This window comes from Aquarana catesbeiana, unplaced genomic scaffold (genome assembly GCF_042186555.1).
Source record: "Aquarana catesbeiana isolate 2022-GZ unplaced genomic scaffold, ASM4218655v1 unanchor240, whole genome shotgun sequence".
Lineage (NCBI taxonomy): Eukaryota > Metazoa > Chordata > Amphibia > Anura > Ranidae > Aquarana > Aquarana catesbeiana.
In genome coordinates, this window is record NW_027362669.1 from 469,677 (window position 1) to 486,937 (window position 17,261).

At 44.4% G+C, this 17,261-nt stretch overlaps 2 protein-coding genes across 3 annotated transcripts in view; both read left to right on the plus strand.

The window, feature by feature from the left end:
- Positions 1–17,261, plus strand: part of LOC141122091 (uncharacterized) — a 531,020-nt gene that overhangs the window by 375,794 nt on the left and 137,965 nt on the right. The window lies entirely within an intron of this gene.
- The window catches only part of LOC141122098 (uncharacterized), a 172,641-nt gene that overhangs the window by 112,597 nt on the left and 42,783 nt on the right, over positions 1–17,261 (plus strand). The window contains exons 5-10 of the mRNA XM_073611928.1: positions 2,805–2,984; positions 3,073–3,196; positions 3,313–3,410; positions 3,500–3,727; positions 3,807–4,013; positions 4,138–4,279. Coding sequence (XP_073468029.1) covers positions 2,805–2,984; positions 3,073–3,196; positions 3,313–3,410; positions 3,500–3,727; positions 3,807–4,013; positions 4,138–4,279 — 979 coding nt within the window. The remainder of the gene's footprint in view (positions 1–2,804; positions 2,985–3,072; positions 3,197–3,312; positions 3,411–3,499; positions 3,728–3,806; positions 4,014–4,137; positions 4,280–17,261) is intronic.

Below are 17,261 nucleotides of genomic sequence, written 5' to 3' on the forward strand. Positions count from 1 at the left end.
GAGAGAAATGGAGAAGAGAAGCAAAGGGTGAAATGGGGAAGAGGGAAAGAGAAGAAGAGAGAGAGGAAAAGAGAAGAAAAAGAAAAACAAAAAAACAAAAAAAAAGGGGGGGGGGAGTGAGAGGACACGAACAGTGTCCTGTCAGCCCCACACCATACCGTCCTTTATAGGCAAAAAATTGGTTCATAAGTATTGAGAATATTCACCAGAGAAGCGGAACTGATCCCAGTAGAACCATCTGGTTTTGTGTTCTTATGAATTGGCCCGAAGAGCAGAGGTCACATGCTCCATGCTTTCTATATCTTTCACCTTGGCGAACCATTGGGCGATAGTTGGAGGAGACTGTTGTTTCCACATGGCTGGAATGCCCGAAGAGCAGAGGTCAGATGCTCCATGCTTTCTATATCTTTCACCTTGGCGAACCATTGGGCGATAGTTGGAGGAGACTGTTGTTTCCACATGGCTGGAATGCATGCTCTCGCTGCATTGAGTAAATGTTTAAGTAATGATTTGTTATATTTTTTCCGGGAAAGAGGGGTCAGATTAAGAAGAACTGCTGCAGGGTCTCCGGACACTGAGATATCCGTAAATTTGTGGATCAATTGGAGGACTTGCCGCCAGAATGGCTGGATGCTAGGGCATTCCCAGAAGATATGTAAAAGTGTACCTCTGTGGGAATCCCATCTCCAGCATCGATCACTCAATTGTGGGAATAGTTTGGCTAGTACAGATGGGGTTCTATACCACCGTGTAATGATTTTGTAAGTGGTTTCCTGATACTTATTACATAACGATGATTTATGAGCGAAATAGAGTATCCTATCTTTTTGTTGGTTCGTAAAAGTGACCTGCAGGTCTTTTTCCCATTTGGAAAGAAAGGGAGGTTCTGATTGCGCATGGAGATCTAGTTGAGCTTCGTAGGAAAGGGACAAGCAGAGCCATCTTAAAGAGGATCTCCAAGCTCCTTCAGAAAAAAATAAGTCAGCAGGTACAAATACTGTAGCTGCTGACATTTAATATTAGGACACTTGCCTCTCCACGAATCCAGCGGTGTCTTCACCCGAGTCAATTTTTCAATCAGCTCTTGGGTGCTGCCACCGCCATCTGACTAAGGGAAACTGGCAGTGAAGCCTTGCACCTTCACAGCTGGTTCCCTATTGCACATGTGCAAAGCTCTCTGCACTTTGTGACTGGCTCAGCAGTGGGGGGGGGGAGGAGGAGGCTGAACTTCCGGCTGAGTTGGCCGTGGCAAAGTTAGCCGAAAATGGGAGTGGGTACCTGTCAAAACTAGGTACACACTCACCTAACAGGTGCCAAATGTGGCAGCGGAGGGAGGAAGCAAACAAGCAGTACTTCCCCTTTTGGGTGGAGCTCCACTTTAATGCATGGGCACTGCCCAGGGGCCCCTTGATAAACTTGCATTACATCATACCAATATTCCAGGACAATCACTCAAGCTTTTTAGTAAGCTGTCCCGGGATAGCCGTGTCCCCGGCAGTGTCCCGAAATCTGGTGTGCGGGTACAGCAGCAGCCTGTCACTGGACTAAATCTACAATGAGAATGAAATTCCCCCACTACTTTCCAGGAGTTAAGGAAGAACCCCGAGGTGGAGCATCTTACTATTGTTGTTTGTGTGGGTGGGTTGTGTACAGCTCTGATCTCCACCGGCCCTCCTCTCCTATTCATCCCATATGATCGGAGCAGTACACATCCCGACCTCACGAGCAGCAGCAATAGTAAGATGCTTCACCTCGGGGTTCTTCCTTAACCCCTACAAAGCACCAAAACTGTGGGAGGAAGGCAGAGGTGGGGTGTTATTCCAATTGTAGATTTAGCCCAGTGACAGGCTGCCAGAACAGGTAAGATCTGTGGCAGCAGCTTCTCTGTGCTACTCTGCTTGAGGAGACCATCTCTGTATTATATAATACTGCACCCTATACTACGCCTTCCCACTACCACTTCTACTGTGCTCTCTTGCCCCCTGTACTGTGCACTCCTGCCCCCCATATTGTGCTCTCTTGCCCCCTGTACTGTGCACTCCTGCCCCCCCATATTGTGCTCTCTTGCCCCCTGTACTGTGCACTCCTGCCCCCCATATTGTGCTCTCTTGCCCCCTGTACTGTGCTCTTCTGGCCACTGTAATGTGCCCACCTGACCCCCTGTGTTGTACCCCCCCCACCCCCACCTTTACTGTGCTCTCCTGCCCCCCAGAACTGTGCTCTCCTGCCATCGGTCCTGTGCCCTCCTGCCCATATGTTGTGCCCTCCTTCCCCACCTGTATTATGTTTGCCTTCCCCCTGTACTGTGCTCTCCTCCCCCTCTGTACTATGCACTCCTGCCCACTATACTGTGCCCTCCTGACCAACCTGTATTATGATCTCCTACCCCCTGCTCAGTGCCCTCATGTACACCATGTACTGTGTCCTCCTGCACCCCCCTGTACTGTACCCACTTGTGCCAACTTTACTGTGCCCTCCTGCCTCACCTGTACTTTGCCCTCCTATCCTCACTGCACTGTGCCCTCCTGCACCCCTTAACTGTAACTTCCTGCCCCCTGTACTGTGCGCTTCAACTCCCCTTTGCCCTGTATTGATTTGTCTTTGATTTATGGCATGTATTCTCATTGTTTAAAATCTATCATATTGAAAGTACTAATAAATATCTGTTTAATTCTATCAACTATTTATTCTTTAATTCTAGTAAATTTGGCAGGCTGGTAGGGGCCCCAGTCCTTAGCCCAGAGGCCCATGATGATATTAAGATATCCCTGTGGGAGAGTGATATTTATCTTTGTATAACACAGAACTGTACAGTAATAATGAAGAAATCTACAAGAAGGAGATCACATAATATGACCAGAAGATCCTCAAGAATCCAGAATCCCATCACCATCCCCCCATCTCCATCCCCGATCCCTACAAGACACAACATGGAGAAGATTCTAGAAGTCACCAAGAAGATGATGGAGCTGCTGACAGGAGAGGTGAGGAGGATTCTGGGAATTCTGGGACATTATCCAGTAACAGACAAGGGATGTGTCTGGATGGTGACTGTATCATTGTGTGTGTCAGGTTCCTATAAGGTGTCAGGATGTCACTGTCTATTTCTCCATGGAGGAGTGGGAGTATTTAGAAGGACACAAGGATCTCTACAAGGACGTCATGATGGACAATCAGCCGCCCCTCACATCACCGGGTAAGAGGAGACTTTATTGTAAAGGAGAGAGCAGTACGGAGGGTCCACCTAGATCCCCCATCATCTGATAAACACATAGAAACAATGTATTCAGTCAGTGTGTGTGTTTCCTACAGATGGATCCAGTAATGGGAACCCACCAGAGAGATGTCCCCGTCCTCTGTATTCCCGGGATTCCACACAGGAAGATCACACCATCCCTCACCATCATCAGGTAGATGAGGAACAATCACTGATAGTATCATTAGGATCTGTACATTATCTGCATTGTTACCATTGATGTCATTTTTATTATATATTCAGAGTGGAAACCTGAGAGATTCTAAAGTTGAGGTTAAAGAAGAGATAAAAGAGGAGGATGATGAGGATGGGGTGATGGAGGAGTCAGAGTCTCTAAAAGAACACAAAGATCTGTACCAGGACACCATGGTGGAGTCATCCAGCTACAGAAACCCACCAGAGAGATATCCCCGTCCTCTGTATTCCCGGGATTCCACACAGGAAGGTCACACCATCCCTCACCATCATCAGGTAGATGATTGACAATTATTGGTAGTTCTGATTTATACACAGCATGATTGTTACAATGAATGTTTTATTATATATTCAGAGTGGAAACCTCGGGGATGATAATATTGATGTTAAAGAAGAGTATAAAGAGGAGGATGAGGAGTATGGAGTGATGGAGGAGTTATCAGAAGGACACAAGGATGCGATGGAGCCATCAAATACGAGGAACCCACCAGAGAGATGTCCCCGTCCTCTGTATTCCTGGGATTCCACACAGGAAGGTCACATCATCCCTCACTGTTACAAGGTTGGTGGGATTGAAGCATCTAGCACATGGACTCCTAGAGATGATGTGTGGATTTTTTATGGGATGTCACAATAATAAATCTTATATCTTACAGATGATATTCTCTCTCATTTTCTTGATTTAGAGTGGAGATCCAATCGATATAGAATTTGAAGTTAAATCAGAAGAAGAAGAGAGGTATGTGAGGGATGATCAGCAGTCTATGGAGGAGGATGGAATAACGGGGACATTTATAGAGGAGGACACTCCTACAGAGATCAGCACAGGTGGGTCATTAACACTAAATACATTCCTCCACCCATACTGCTCACTGATTGGTCCAGAGTAGGGCAGGGACTGGGTGATAATCTTCCTTCTCTGTGCTGCAGACACAATTTATGTATCTAGACTGGATTTATGGAAATTCTGGGGTTCAGCTGGCAGCAAAAGGTTTATTTTCACCATAGATGTTGCTCTACCTAGGCACCTTGGACATGTTCTTTGGGTCTTCTGCCCCGTGCCTTGGTCTAGCATGATCTCTGACAGAACAGTCCCCCCAGGATTACTTGCTCTGTTATCTGCTGGCTGTGCCGGGTGGAGGGATATGTCTGTATAGTCTCAGACCCAAGTCACTGAGTGCAGTCTCAGGAGATGGGAGGCAGCGGTGTGGGACCTCTGCAACTTGTCTCATGTAAACATTTAATCTTCCACTGATTACTGAATACCAATATTATGAGTCCTGACCCTTACACTGTATAATTTATATTGTACATTACATAATCCTGACCCCTGCACTATATACTCTATGTTGTACATTACATAGTCCTGACCCCTGCACTATATACTCTATGTTGTACATTACATAGTCCTGACCCCTGCACTATATACTCTATGTTGTACATTACATAGTCCTGACCCCTGCACTATATACTCTATGTTGTACATTACATCATTCTGATACTATATAGTCCTATCTGTTGTATCTTATACAATATGTTGTACATTACATAGTCCTGACTTCTGCTCTCTCCCCTCTACACACTGCTATATATACACATAATATGTATTCTCTTTTGTTACACCCATTTCCTACCAGCTGGACATTTTATATCTGATGATGTGATTGGAGCACAGACTTTTACATGTTGATAATGTGATAATATCCTCAAACTTTGGAACCTTAAACAGAAAGTGATAATGTGGGAGGAGTCAATAACCCAATGATGGGGGTCTTCAGGATCAGTCCAGTCTTCATCTTGGTTGTTCTCCCCCCATCCTCACTCTCTGACCTCTGGTGGGGCTCAGCCCCGCTGTTATTCATGACTAAATCATGGACTAAATAAGGAAGTGCAGGACTTCTTGTGTTGGGAAGATGGCAATGAGTGATAGAGGGGGTGGGGACACTCGTCCTATATTCCCCTCATCACTGTCACTCCTATAAAAGACAGTTCTTGTTGTTTCATCACTCTCTGACTAAGGTCTATGAATAAATGAACTGGTAGGAGATCAGAGATGTAGGGCTGAAACAACTAATCGTCATAATTGATTATGAAAATAGTTGTCAACTATTGCCATAAACAATTAGTTGGTCAGTCGATTATCTGGCCTGCATACAGAATGCATTATTTCTTTACCTATCAGAAAATACAGCTCAGTACACCATCCATACATGTCAGTAAATGCCTGAGAACTTGAATGTGTGAGGAGCAATGCCTCATGGGACATGTAGTCCTGGGGAAGAGAAGGAAGCAAGTGATTCTAAAGGCAGAAGTTTTTTGTATCTTCCTATAGGGGAACTCTATACTATACTTTGTGGCTTCCTATAGTGGAACTCTATACTATACTTTGTGGTTTCAGATAGGGGAACTCTTCATACTATACTTTGTGGCCTCCTATAAGGGAACTCTATAATATACTTTATACCTTCCTATAGGGGAACTCTATACTATACTTTATACCTTCCTATAGGGGACCCTATACTATAGTGATTCTAAAGGCAGAAGTTTTTTGTATCTTCCTATAGGGGAACTCTATACTATACTTTGTGGCTTCCTATAGGGGAACTCTTTACTATACTTTGTGGCTTCCTATAGGGGAACTCTTTACTATACTTTGTGGCTTCCGATAGGGGAACTCTTCATACTATACTTTGTGGCTTCCTATAGGAGAACTCTATACTATACTTTATATTTTGCTATAGGAGTTCCTATACCTTCCTATATGGAGTTCCCCTATATGAAGGTACAAAGTATAGGAAGACTGAAGACATGATACAGGAGATGGTTAGAGCCTGGGGACATGATACAGGAGATGGTTAGAGACTGCAGGCATGATACAAGAGATGGTTAGAGACTGGGGACATGATACAGGAGATGGTTAGAGACTGGGTACATGATACAGGAGATTTTTAGAGACTGGGTACATGATACAGGAGATGATTAGAGACTGGGGACATGATACAGGAGATGGTTAGAGACTGGGGACATGATACAAGAGATAGATAGAGACTGCGGACATGATACAAGATATGGTTATATACAAATTGTGGTTGTATATAAAAATATAAATAAATATTTTTTTAAATCTGTCATTTTTGGTATTGGTTTTCGGCCTTGTGTATCCTTCATCTTTGGCACCAAAATTTCCATTCAGTGCACCCCTACTTACCTCCTCCGTGTAATGGTTTTGCAAAGAGCAGCTCTGATTCTCCTCTTTTGGAACCCCCGGGTTTTCTGGCTCCTATAGGAAGCCACAAAGTATGGTATAGAGTTCCCCTATAGGAAGCTGCAAAGTATAGTATAGAGGCTGGAGACATGATATGATAACATAGTTCGAGACTGAGGACATGATACAAAAGATGTCATAGACTGAGGACATGATACAAGATATGGTTAGAGACTAGGGACATGATACAGGAGATGGTTAGAGACTGGGGACATGATACAGGAGATGGTTGGAGGCTGGGGACATGATAAAGGAGATGGTTAGAGACTGAAGACATGATACAAGAGATGGTTAGAGACTGGGGACATGATACAAGAGATGGTTAGAGACTGGGGACATGATACAGGAAATGGTTAGAGACTGGGGACATGACACAAGAAATGAGAACAAGAAGACCTGGACAGTCGCACACTGGAATGGATAAATTCATCTTATTGTATTCAAAATGCAGGATCATGGGGTACACAAAACACGACTGTGGGGCGGTACAAAAATAGCTGACGCGTTTCACACTTACACCAAGTGCTTACTCATAGCTTACTCATAGTTACTCATGATACAAGAGATGTCAGAGACTGAGGACATGAAACAAGAGATGGTTAGAGACTAGGAACGATACAAGAGATGGTTAGAGACTGGGGACATGATACAGGAGATGGTTAGAGATTGGGGACATGATACAAGAGATGGTTAGAGACTGGGGACATGATACAAGTCTCTAACCGTCTCCTGTATCATGTCCTCAGTCTGACATCTCTTGTATCATGTCCCTGTCTCTAACCATCTCCTGTATCATGTCCCCAGTTTCTAACCATCTCATGTATCATGTCCCCAGTCTCTAAACATCTCTTGTATCATGTCTTCAGTCTCTAACCATCTCCTTTATCATGTCCCCAGTCTCTAACCATCTCTTGTATCATGTCCCCAGTCTCCAACCTTCTCCTGTATCATGTCCCCAGTCTCTAACCATCTCATGTATCATGTCCCTAGTCTCTAACCATATCTTGTATCATGTCCTCAGTCTATGACCATCTCCTGTATCATGTCCCCAGTCTCTAACCATCTCTTGTATCATGTCTTCAGTCTCTGATATCTCATGTATCATAAATAGAGAATACAGTGTGGCGCTAAAGTGAACTTGTTCCTCATTTGGGTCAGACCCACTGAAATGTCAATCAGAGGGTCAAAAACTCCCCCATGAGGTATTTAATCAAATAGAATTTTGTTCAAATCCTATAGAGAAGAAGTAGTAAATACCTTAAATAAACCCCCCTATAGTCTGCCCCATCGGATGTATATTATACTGTATCCAATCAAGTATAACCAGACAGAAAGTTGATTGCAATACCCTAAAGGGGATATCTATATAGGGATTAATAGATGTGCTATCTAAAGAGAAAGATCCCCATAAGGGGGAAGTAAAAAAATGTGATGTTTAAATTAGAATCCCGTGAATGAACACCAAATATACTAAAACGTGATTTCTGCTGAAATCACGTTTTAGTATATTTGGTGTTCATTCACGGGATTCTAATTTAAACATCACATTTTTTTACTTCCCCCTTATGGGGATCTTTCTCTTTAGATAGCACATCTATTAATCCCTATATAGATATCCCCTTTAGGGTATTGCAATCAACTTTCTGTCTGGTTATACTTGATTGGATACAGTATAATATACATCCGATGGGGCAGACTATAGGGGGGTTTATTTAAGGTATTTACTACTTCTTCTCTATAGGATTTGAACAAAATTCTATTTGATTAAATACCTCATGGGGGAGTTTTTGACCCTCTGATTGACATTTCAGTGGGTCTGACCCAAATGAGGAACAAGTTCACTTTAGCGCCACACTGTATTCTCTATTTTCGATTCACAATTTGTCTAGTTGTTGTGTTGGCAGCTTTTCACACATTTCTTTGGGACTGGCGCAATATTATCAATTTTAATCTCATGTATCATGTCCTCAGTCTCTAACCATCTCTTGTATCATGTCTTCAGTCTCTGATATCTCATGTATCATGTCCTCAGTCTCTAACCATCACTTGTATCATGTCCCCAGTCTCTAACCTTCTCTTGTATCATGTCCTCAGTCTCTAACCATCTCTTGTATCATGTCTTCAGTCTCTGATATCTCATGTATCATGTCCTCAGTCTCTAACCATCTCCTGTATCGTGTCCCCAGTCTCTAACCATCTCTTGTATCATGTCTTCAGTCTCTGATATCTCATGTATCATGTCCTCAGTCTCTAACCATCTCTTGTATCATGTCTTCAGTCTCTGATATCTCATGTATCATGTCCTCAGTCTCTAACCATCTCTTGTATCATGTCTTCAGTCTCTGATATCTCATGTATCATGTCCTCAGTCTCTAACCATCTCCTGTATCGTGTCCCCAGTCTCTAACCATCTCCTGTATCATGTCCCCAGTCTCTAACCATCTCTTGTATCATTTTCCCAGTCTCTAACCATCTCCTGTATCATGTCCGCAGTCTCTAACCATCTCATGTATCATGTCCCCAGTCTCTAACCATCTCTTGTATCATGTCCTCAGTCTCTGACCATCTCTTGTATCATGTCCCCAGCCTCTAACCATCTCTTGTATCATGTCCTCAGTCTCTAACCATCTCCTGTATCATGTCTCTAACCATCTCTTCTATCATGTCCCCAGTCTCTAACCATCTCCTGTATCATGTCCTCAGTCTCTGACATCTCTTGTATCATGTCCCAGTTTCTAACCATCTCCTGTATCATGTCCCCAGTCTCTAACCATCTCATGTATCATGTCCCCAGTCTCTAACCATCCCTTGTATCATGTCTGCAGTCTCTGATATCTCTTGTATCATGTCCCCAGTCTCTAACCATCCCTTGTATCATGTCTTCAGTCTCCAATCATCTCCTGTATCATGTCCTCAGTCTCTAACCATTTCCTGTATCATGTCCTCAGTCTCTAACCATTTCCTGTATCATGTCCTCAGTCTCTAACCATCTCCTGTATCATGTCCCCAGTCTCTGAGACAATCTCTTGTATCATGTCCTCAGTCTCTAATTATGTTATCATATCATGTCCCCAGCCTCTAGCCATCTCTTGTATCATGTCCTCAGTCTCTAACCATCTCCTGTATCATATCCCCATTCTCTGAGACCATCTCTTGTATAATGTCCCCAATCTCTAACCATCTCTTGCATCATGTCCCCAGTCTCTAACCATATCTTGTATCATGTCTTCAGTCTCTGATATCTCTTGTATCATGTCCCCAGTCTCTAACCATCTCCTTTATCATGTCCCTAGTCTCTAACCATCTCTTGTATCATGTCCCCAGTCTCTAACCATCTCTTGTATCATGTTCCCAGTCTCTAGCCATCTCCTTTATCATGTCCTCAGTCTCTAACCATCTCTTGTATCATGTTCCCAGTCTCTAGCCATCTCTTGTATCATTTTCTCAGTCTCTAACTATCTTCTGTATCATGTACCCAGTCTCTTACCATCTCTTGTATCATGTCCTCAGTCTCTGAACATCTCTTGTTTCATGTCCTCAGTCTCTAACCATCTCATGTATCATGTTTGCAGTCTCTAACCATCTCATGTGTCATGTCCCCAGTCTCTGAGATCATCTCTTGTATCATGTCCTAAGTCTCTAACCATCTCTTGTATCATGTCCTCAGTCTCTAACCATCACTTGTATCATGTCCCCAGTCTCTAACCTTCTCTTGTATTATGTCCCCAGTCTCTAACCATCTCTTGTATCATGTCCCCAGTCACTAACCATCTCCTGTATCATGTCCTCGGTCTGTGACATCTCTTGTATCATGTCTATCATCACTGCTATAGTATTAGCAAAAGGTCCATTCGGTGCACCTTTAGCAGACATGATACAGGAGATGGTCAGAGACTGCAGACATAGTACAGGAGATGGTCAGAGACTGAAGACTTAGTATAGGAGATGGTTAGAGACTGCAAACATCATACAGGAGATGCTGAAGGTAGATAAGAAAATCCGGACAGCCGCACACCGGGAAGATATTATCCAAAAATGTTTATTGTAAAATCAGGATCATGCAGTATACAGGATACCATGGCAAAAAAGTACAGGCAATCAGCTAACGTGTTTCACACTTATGCTAAGTGCTTACTCATAGCTTAGCACTTAGCATAAGTGCGAAACGCGTTAGCTGATTGCCTGTACTTTTTTGCCATGGTATCCTATATACTGCATGATCCTGATTTTACAATAAACATTTTTGGATAATATCTTCCGGGTGTGCGGCTGTCCGGATTTTCTTATCTACCTTCAGCATGATTCAGCGTTAGCCAGCACCTGGGGCTCTTTACTCTCGGAGACAACCATTCACTTTACACCTGGTTTGGATCTACACTGGTGCAGTGAAAACTCTCTCATCATACAGGAGATGGTCAGAGACTGCAGAGATGATGCAGGAGATCAATGCAACCTCACCAGTGCCCGTCAGATGCAGCCTCACCAGTGCCCGTCATGCAGCCTCACCAGTGCCCGTCAGATGCAGCCTCACCAGTGCCCGTCAGATGCAGCCTCCCCAGTGCCCGTCATGCAGCCTCACCAGTGCCCGTCATGCAGCCTTACCAGTGCCCGTCATGCAGCCTCACCAGTGCCCATCATGCAGCCTCACCAGTGCCCATCATGCAGCCTCACCAGTGCCCATCATGCAGCCTCACCAGTGCCCATCATGCAGCCTCACCAGTGCCCGTCATGCAGCCTCACCAGTGCCCGTCATGCAGCCTTACCAGTGCCCGTCATGCGGCCTCACCAGTGCCCATCATGCAGCCTCACCAGTGCCCATCATGCAGCCTCACCAGTGCCCGTCATGCAGCTTCACCAGTGCCCCTCATGCAGCCTCACCAGTGCCCCTCATGCAGCCTCACCAGTGCCCATCATGCAGCCTCACCAGTGCCCGTCATGCAGCCTCACCAGTGCCCATCAGATGCAGCCTCACCAGTGCCTGTCATGCAGCCTCACCAGTGCCCGGCATGCAGCTTCACCAGTGCCCGTCATGCAGCCTCACCAGTGCCCATCATGAAGCCTCACCAGTGCCCGGCATGCAGCCTCACCAGTGCCCATCATTCAGCCTCACCAGTGCCCATCATTCAGCCTCACCAGTGCCCATCAGATGCAGCCTCACCAGTGCCCATCATTCAGCCTCACCAGTGCCCGTCATTCAGCCTCACCAGTGCCCGTCATTCAGCCTCACCAGTGCCCATTAGATGCAGCCTCACCAGTGCCTGGCATGCAGCCTCACCAGTGCCCAGATTAAAGCGGCTGTGTTTGAATTGCCCGGGTCTTAGTAACAATGTCCCGTCTCCTGTGATCACGTCACAGATTCAATGTCCCACCATTGGATCAGTGTGCCGTCTATCACAGGAGGCGGGACATTGTTACTAAGACCCGGGCAATTAGCTCCGTGACACACGGAGATCGCCGCTCTGTGGGAGGGAGGAGAAGAGGGAGGAGAGGAGGGAGGGGAGAAGGAGGGAGGAGAAGAGGGAGGAGAGGAGGGAGGGGAGGAGGAGGGAGGGGAGGACTGGGGCACATCAGTATGACACCCCCGCAATGGGTGGCTCCATTTTCCGCTCCATTATCGGCAATATTTTCCTTTCGGCAATGTGCTGAAAACACAATTTTTGTCAGTTTTTTTTCGGCCGCTGAAATGCCTGTGCATCCCGAGAGGTAAGTATGACAAGTTTGTTTAAAAAATAAATCCAATATTTACAATGACTTTAAGGTCTCTGTGCAGGGAAGATCAGCATCTGACCCCAGAGAAGGTGGAGGCTGATAGACTGGAGGTGATAGAAGGCATTACTATTATATAAAGTAAAAGTTTACCAGTATTGTGCTTTATATATCCACTTCAATATCGCACGCCGTCATATGACGTCCTTGACTTTGTGCGGGGATATCTGAATGATGCCCGCAGCTACAGGCGCCGATTCTGTGCACGATAAGAACCATCATAGCGGCAGTTCCGCCGCTTAATTATTCTTATAGGCGACGGGAGGGGACGTCCCTCCCGCCACCATCCGGTGCTTCTCCGGGCTCTCCTGTGCCATCGGGGGCCCGGAGAAAGAATCGGACCCCGCCGGATGATGACCATAGAGATTTCCGGTGACCAGATGGTCACCAGTCATCTCTATGACCGCCGGAGGCCCAGGCGCGACATTATGATGTCACACCCGGACCCCGCATGTAAACAAAGCCGCGATCGTGGCTGTCAGTATGAGATCGGTGAATTTTTTGTTCCGGTCTTATGCTTTACAGCCTGGAGGAGAGATGTGGGGTCTTATTAACCTCTCCATAAAGAGGACCTGTCATAATAGATTCCTATTACAAGGGATGTTTACATTCCTTGTAATAGGAATAAAAGTGATCAAAAAAAAATTCAATGTAAAAAAAGTGTAAAAATAAAAAAATAAAGTAAAATAAAAAAATATATATTTTTTTAAAACACCCGTCTCCGGTAGCTCACGCTCAGAAGCGAAACATACACGTAAGTCCCGCCCACATATGTAAACGCCGTTCAAACCGCACATGTGAGGTATCACCGCATGCGTTTCAGCGAGCGCAACAATTCTAGCACTAGACCTCCTCTGTAACTCTAAACATGTAACCTGTAAAAAATTTTAAAGCGTCGCCTATGGAGATTTTTAAGTACCGAAGTTTGGCGCCATTCCATGAGTGTGCGCAATTTCAAAGCGTGACATGTTGGGTTTCTATTTACTCGGCATAATATTATCTTTCACATTATACAAAAAAATTGGGCTAACTTTACTGTTTTGTTATATTTTAATTCATGAAACTGTTTTTTTTCCAAACAAAAGGCGTTTGAAAAATGATTGCGCAAATACCGTGCGAGGGAAAAAAGTTGCAATGACCGCCATTTTATTCCCTAGGGTGTCTGCTGAAAAAATATATATATATATATGTTTGGGGGTTCTGAGTAATTTTCTAGCAAAAAAATTATAATTTTTACATGTAGGAGAGAAGTGCCAGAATAGGCTCCGGTATTGAAGTGGATATAAAATGATTATATCCATGAAGAAAAAGTCTCAGCTTTCAGTATTACTTTAATATAAAAGTCCCCCCTCCCCCCTCTAACCTCCATATATCTTCATGTGTGACTCCCAGGTAAAATCCCCATATATCCTACTTCTGGGTATATTTACTATTATATATATGATATAAGATATATTACTTTCACTATTTCACAGTATAAATGAATCCCTTATAGTAGTGATTATCTGATGTTTTTGTACTATAAAGGATTATTTTTTAACCACTTAAGGACCGAGCCTCTTTCTGAGATTTGTTGTTTACGAGTTAAAAACTGTTTGTTTTTTTTTACTAGAAAATTACTTAGAAACCCCAAACATTATACATTTTTTTTTAATACCCTAGAGAATAAAATGTTGGTCGTTGCAATACTTTCTTACATAGTTACATAGTAGGTTAGGTACAAAAAAGACACAAGTCCATCAAGTCCAACCTATGTGAATGAATGAATGATTTGCAATGCGAACTGAATCGCCTCAAGGCGCTAATGCATTTTGTGCTGTCATCTTCTTAGAAGAGGAAGGTTTTGAGTTTTTTCCTGAAGGCCAGATGGTTTTCTTCCATGCAGATGTGAGTCGGAAGAGCGTTCCTTTGCTGAGGTCCCTGGACTGCGAATCTTCGTTCTCCCCTTGCTTTGTAGCGGTATTTGGGAATGAGGAGGAGGTTTTGGTTAGATGATCGTAGATTGCGATTGGGTGTGTAGTGTTTTATTTTCTCTTGGAGGTATTGAGGAGCGTTACCTTGTAGGCATTTGTGGGTGAGGCAGAGGGTCTTAAATGTGATCCGATTCTTTACGGTTAGCCAATGTAGGCTCCTCAGGGATGGGGAGATGGACTCCCAGGGTTTTTTTCCTGTTAGCAGTCTTGCCACCGCGTTTTTTATGGCCTGTAGGCGCGCAAGCTGATATTGATGTAATCCTATGTAGAGTGAGTTTGCGTATGCGAGTCAGGAATTGATGATTGTTCCAACTACTGCCGCTTTGTCCTCTTCTGGGATGAAGGGGATGAGTCTGTGTAGCAAGCGGAGGAGATGGTGAGACCCGCTAACTACTGATCCTATTTGTGCATCCATTGTCATTTCTGAGATAATTCTGAGAATTTTGGCTTTGGTGCTCGGAGAGATGGTCTGTCCGAAGATGGTGGGGGGTGTCCATGGAGTCTTGGTTTTGGGATTTTGGTTAGCGTGTAGGAGAAGAAGTTCTGTTTTCGACACATTGAGTTTGAGGGAACTAATGGTCATCCAGTCATCTATCAAAGTGAGGCATTGCTCTAGTTGATGATGGTGGTCTTTTTGCCCGGTGATGCGAAAGTAGATTTGGGTATCGTCAGCGTATGAGTGGAAGCAGAGGTCTGATCTTTTGCTGATTTTGAGGAGTGGGCGGATGTAGATGTTAAATAGCACTGGCGACAAGGGTGAACCCTGCGGGACTCCTCAGGAAATTGTCTGGGTGTTAGAGGTGAATGCTCCCAGTTTCACTGTCTGAGAGCGATTCTCTAAGAAGGATGCAAACCATTTTAGACTAGAATCTGTGACTCCTGCTACTTCTGTGAGGCGGACAATAGAGTATTGTGGTCCACTGTATCAAATGCTGCACTGAGGTCTAACAGTACCAGGAGACATAATTCTCTGTCATCTGCTGCTTCCAGGGCATCGTCCCATATTTTTAGAAGTGCCGTTTCTGTGCCATGGCCTGGGTGGAAGCCTGATTGTAGAGTGTCCAGAAGTTGATTCGTGTCTAGGTGCCGTTGTAGCTGTTGTACTACCGCTTTCTCCATAATCTTGGAGATGGTGTTAAGGCTTGTTATCGGTCTGCGGCAGTTAGGGTCCTTAGGGTCGAGATTAGGTTTTTTTAGCAGGGGTTTGACGGTGCCTTGCTTGAGGGAGGTTGGCACAATCCCTTCTTTGAATGACTGATTTATGAGGTGTGTTATAGTGGGAGCCAGGATGTCGGAGCATTCTTTCAGGAGTTTTGTGGGAATGATGTCATTTGGTGATGTGCTGTCTCGAAGGCTTCTCATAATGTTTTTAGTCATGTCAGTGGTAATTGGAGTCAAGATGAAGTCCGGCGGTTGTGTGATGTTCGTGTTGGTATCCTCTTTTTGCTTTGGTTGGGTAAGGTTGGTTGTTTTTTTCTGTTGAATTGATTTCCGGATGTTGTCGATTTTGTTAATGAAGAAATTTGATAACTCATTGCAGAATTCTTGAGTATCGTTTGCTGGGGGCTCTAAGCAGGTTGGGTTCATTGACTGGGCGACTATTTTGAAAAGTTCCCGCGGCCGGTTTAAGGCAGTTGAGATGGTGTTCGAGAAATGTTCTTTTTTGGCTTTGAAGATTGCTTTGTGGTATCTCACAGTGAGTACTTTGTAGTTTGTATGGTTTTCCTTGGTAGGATTTCTTCTCCATGCTCTTTCAGCTCTTCTACGTTCTTGCTTGAGTAGGGTGAGTGTGCTATTAAACCATCTCGAGTTTTTTTTGCGGATGAGTGTTCTGCGTTTTGGCGCTACTAAGTCTGCTGTTTGTAGTAATGCCTTGTTTAGGGAGTTGAGTGTTTGTTCCGTTGAGGGGTTTAAGTTTAGCGATTGTATTTTGTTTGATAATGTGGTTTTGAAGAGTTCAGAATGCAGTTTCTTCTGAGATCTGTTCCAGTGTGTTGTTGCATGTTTCTGTTTTTGGAGGGTGGTGTTAGTGGTGATTTTAAATTTGATGGCGTGGTGGTCCGTCCATGGTAGTGGTGTGTTGTCGGATATGTTGATGTCCATATTCTGTTTGAAGATGAGGTCTAGAGTGTGTCCTGAACCGTGCGTTGGAGTATTTATCAGCTGTTGAAGACCTAGTTCTTCCAGTTGGTTGATGCAGGTGATCGCAATAGGGTCTTGGGTAGAGTTTGCCCAGAGGTTGAAGTCCCCAAGTACCAGAAGGTTTTTGGTTTTCAAGGTGTGCATTGAAATAAATTCAGTGAGTGGTGTAAGGAGATTGGTCTTTGGTCCTGGTGGCCTGTAGCATAGTAGTATGTGAATGGTGGCTTGGGGTGTTGTTTGAAGATGCAGGGGGAGTATCTCCATGAAAGACACTGAGTTCTGTGAAGTTGGTTTGGTGAAGACATGGTGTGATTTGAAGATCGCTGCTAGGCCTCCTCCTTTTTTTCCTATTCTGTGCTCTGTTAGGATGCTGTAGTTCTCAGGCACTAATTCAGTTAGGATAGTGTTGCAGTCGGATGTTAGCCAGCTTTCCGTAATGAGTAGGCAATCTATGTTGTTTTCGATGATGAAGTTGTGGATTTCCAGTCTGTGCTTCACTGCAGATCTGGTGTTGATCAGGGCGCATGCTAGTTGTTGCGGTTGGGTTGGTGTCTCCCTATATTTGATGGTTGCTTGTAGGTTGGTCCTTAGTAGTTTTTCTTTTTTTAGTCTTCTTTGAGTGGCGGTTAGTAAAGTTGTAGCGATGTTTCTTAGCCTGAGGAGG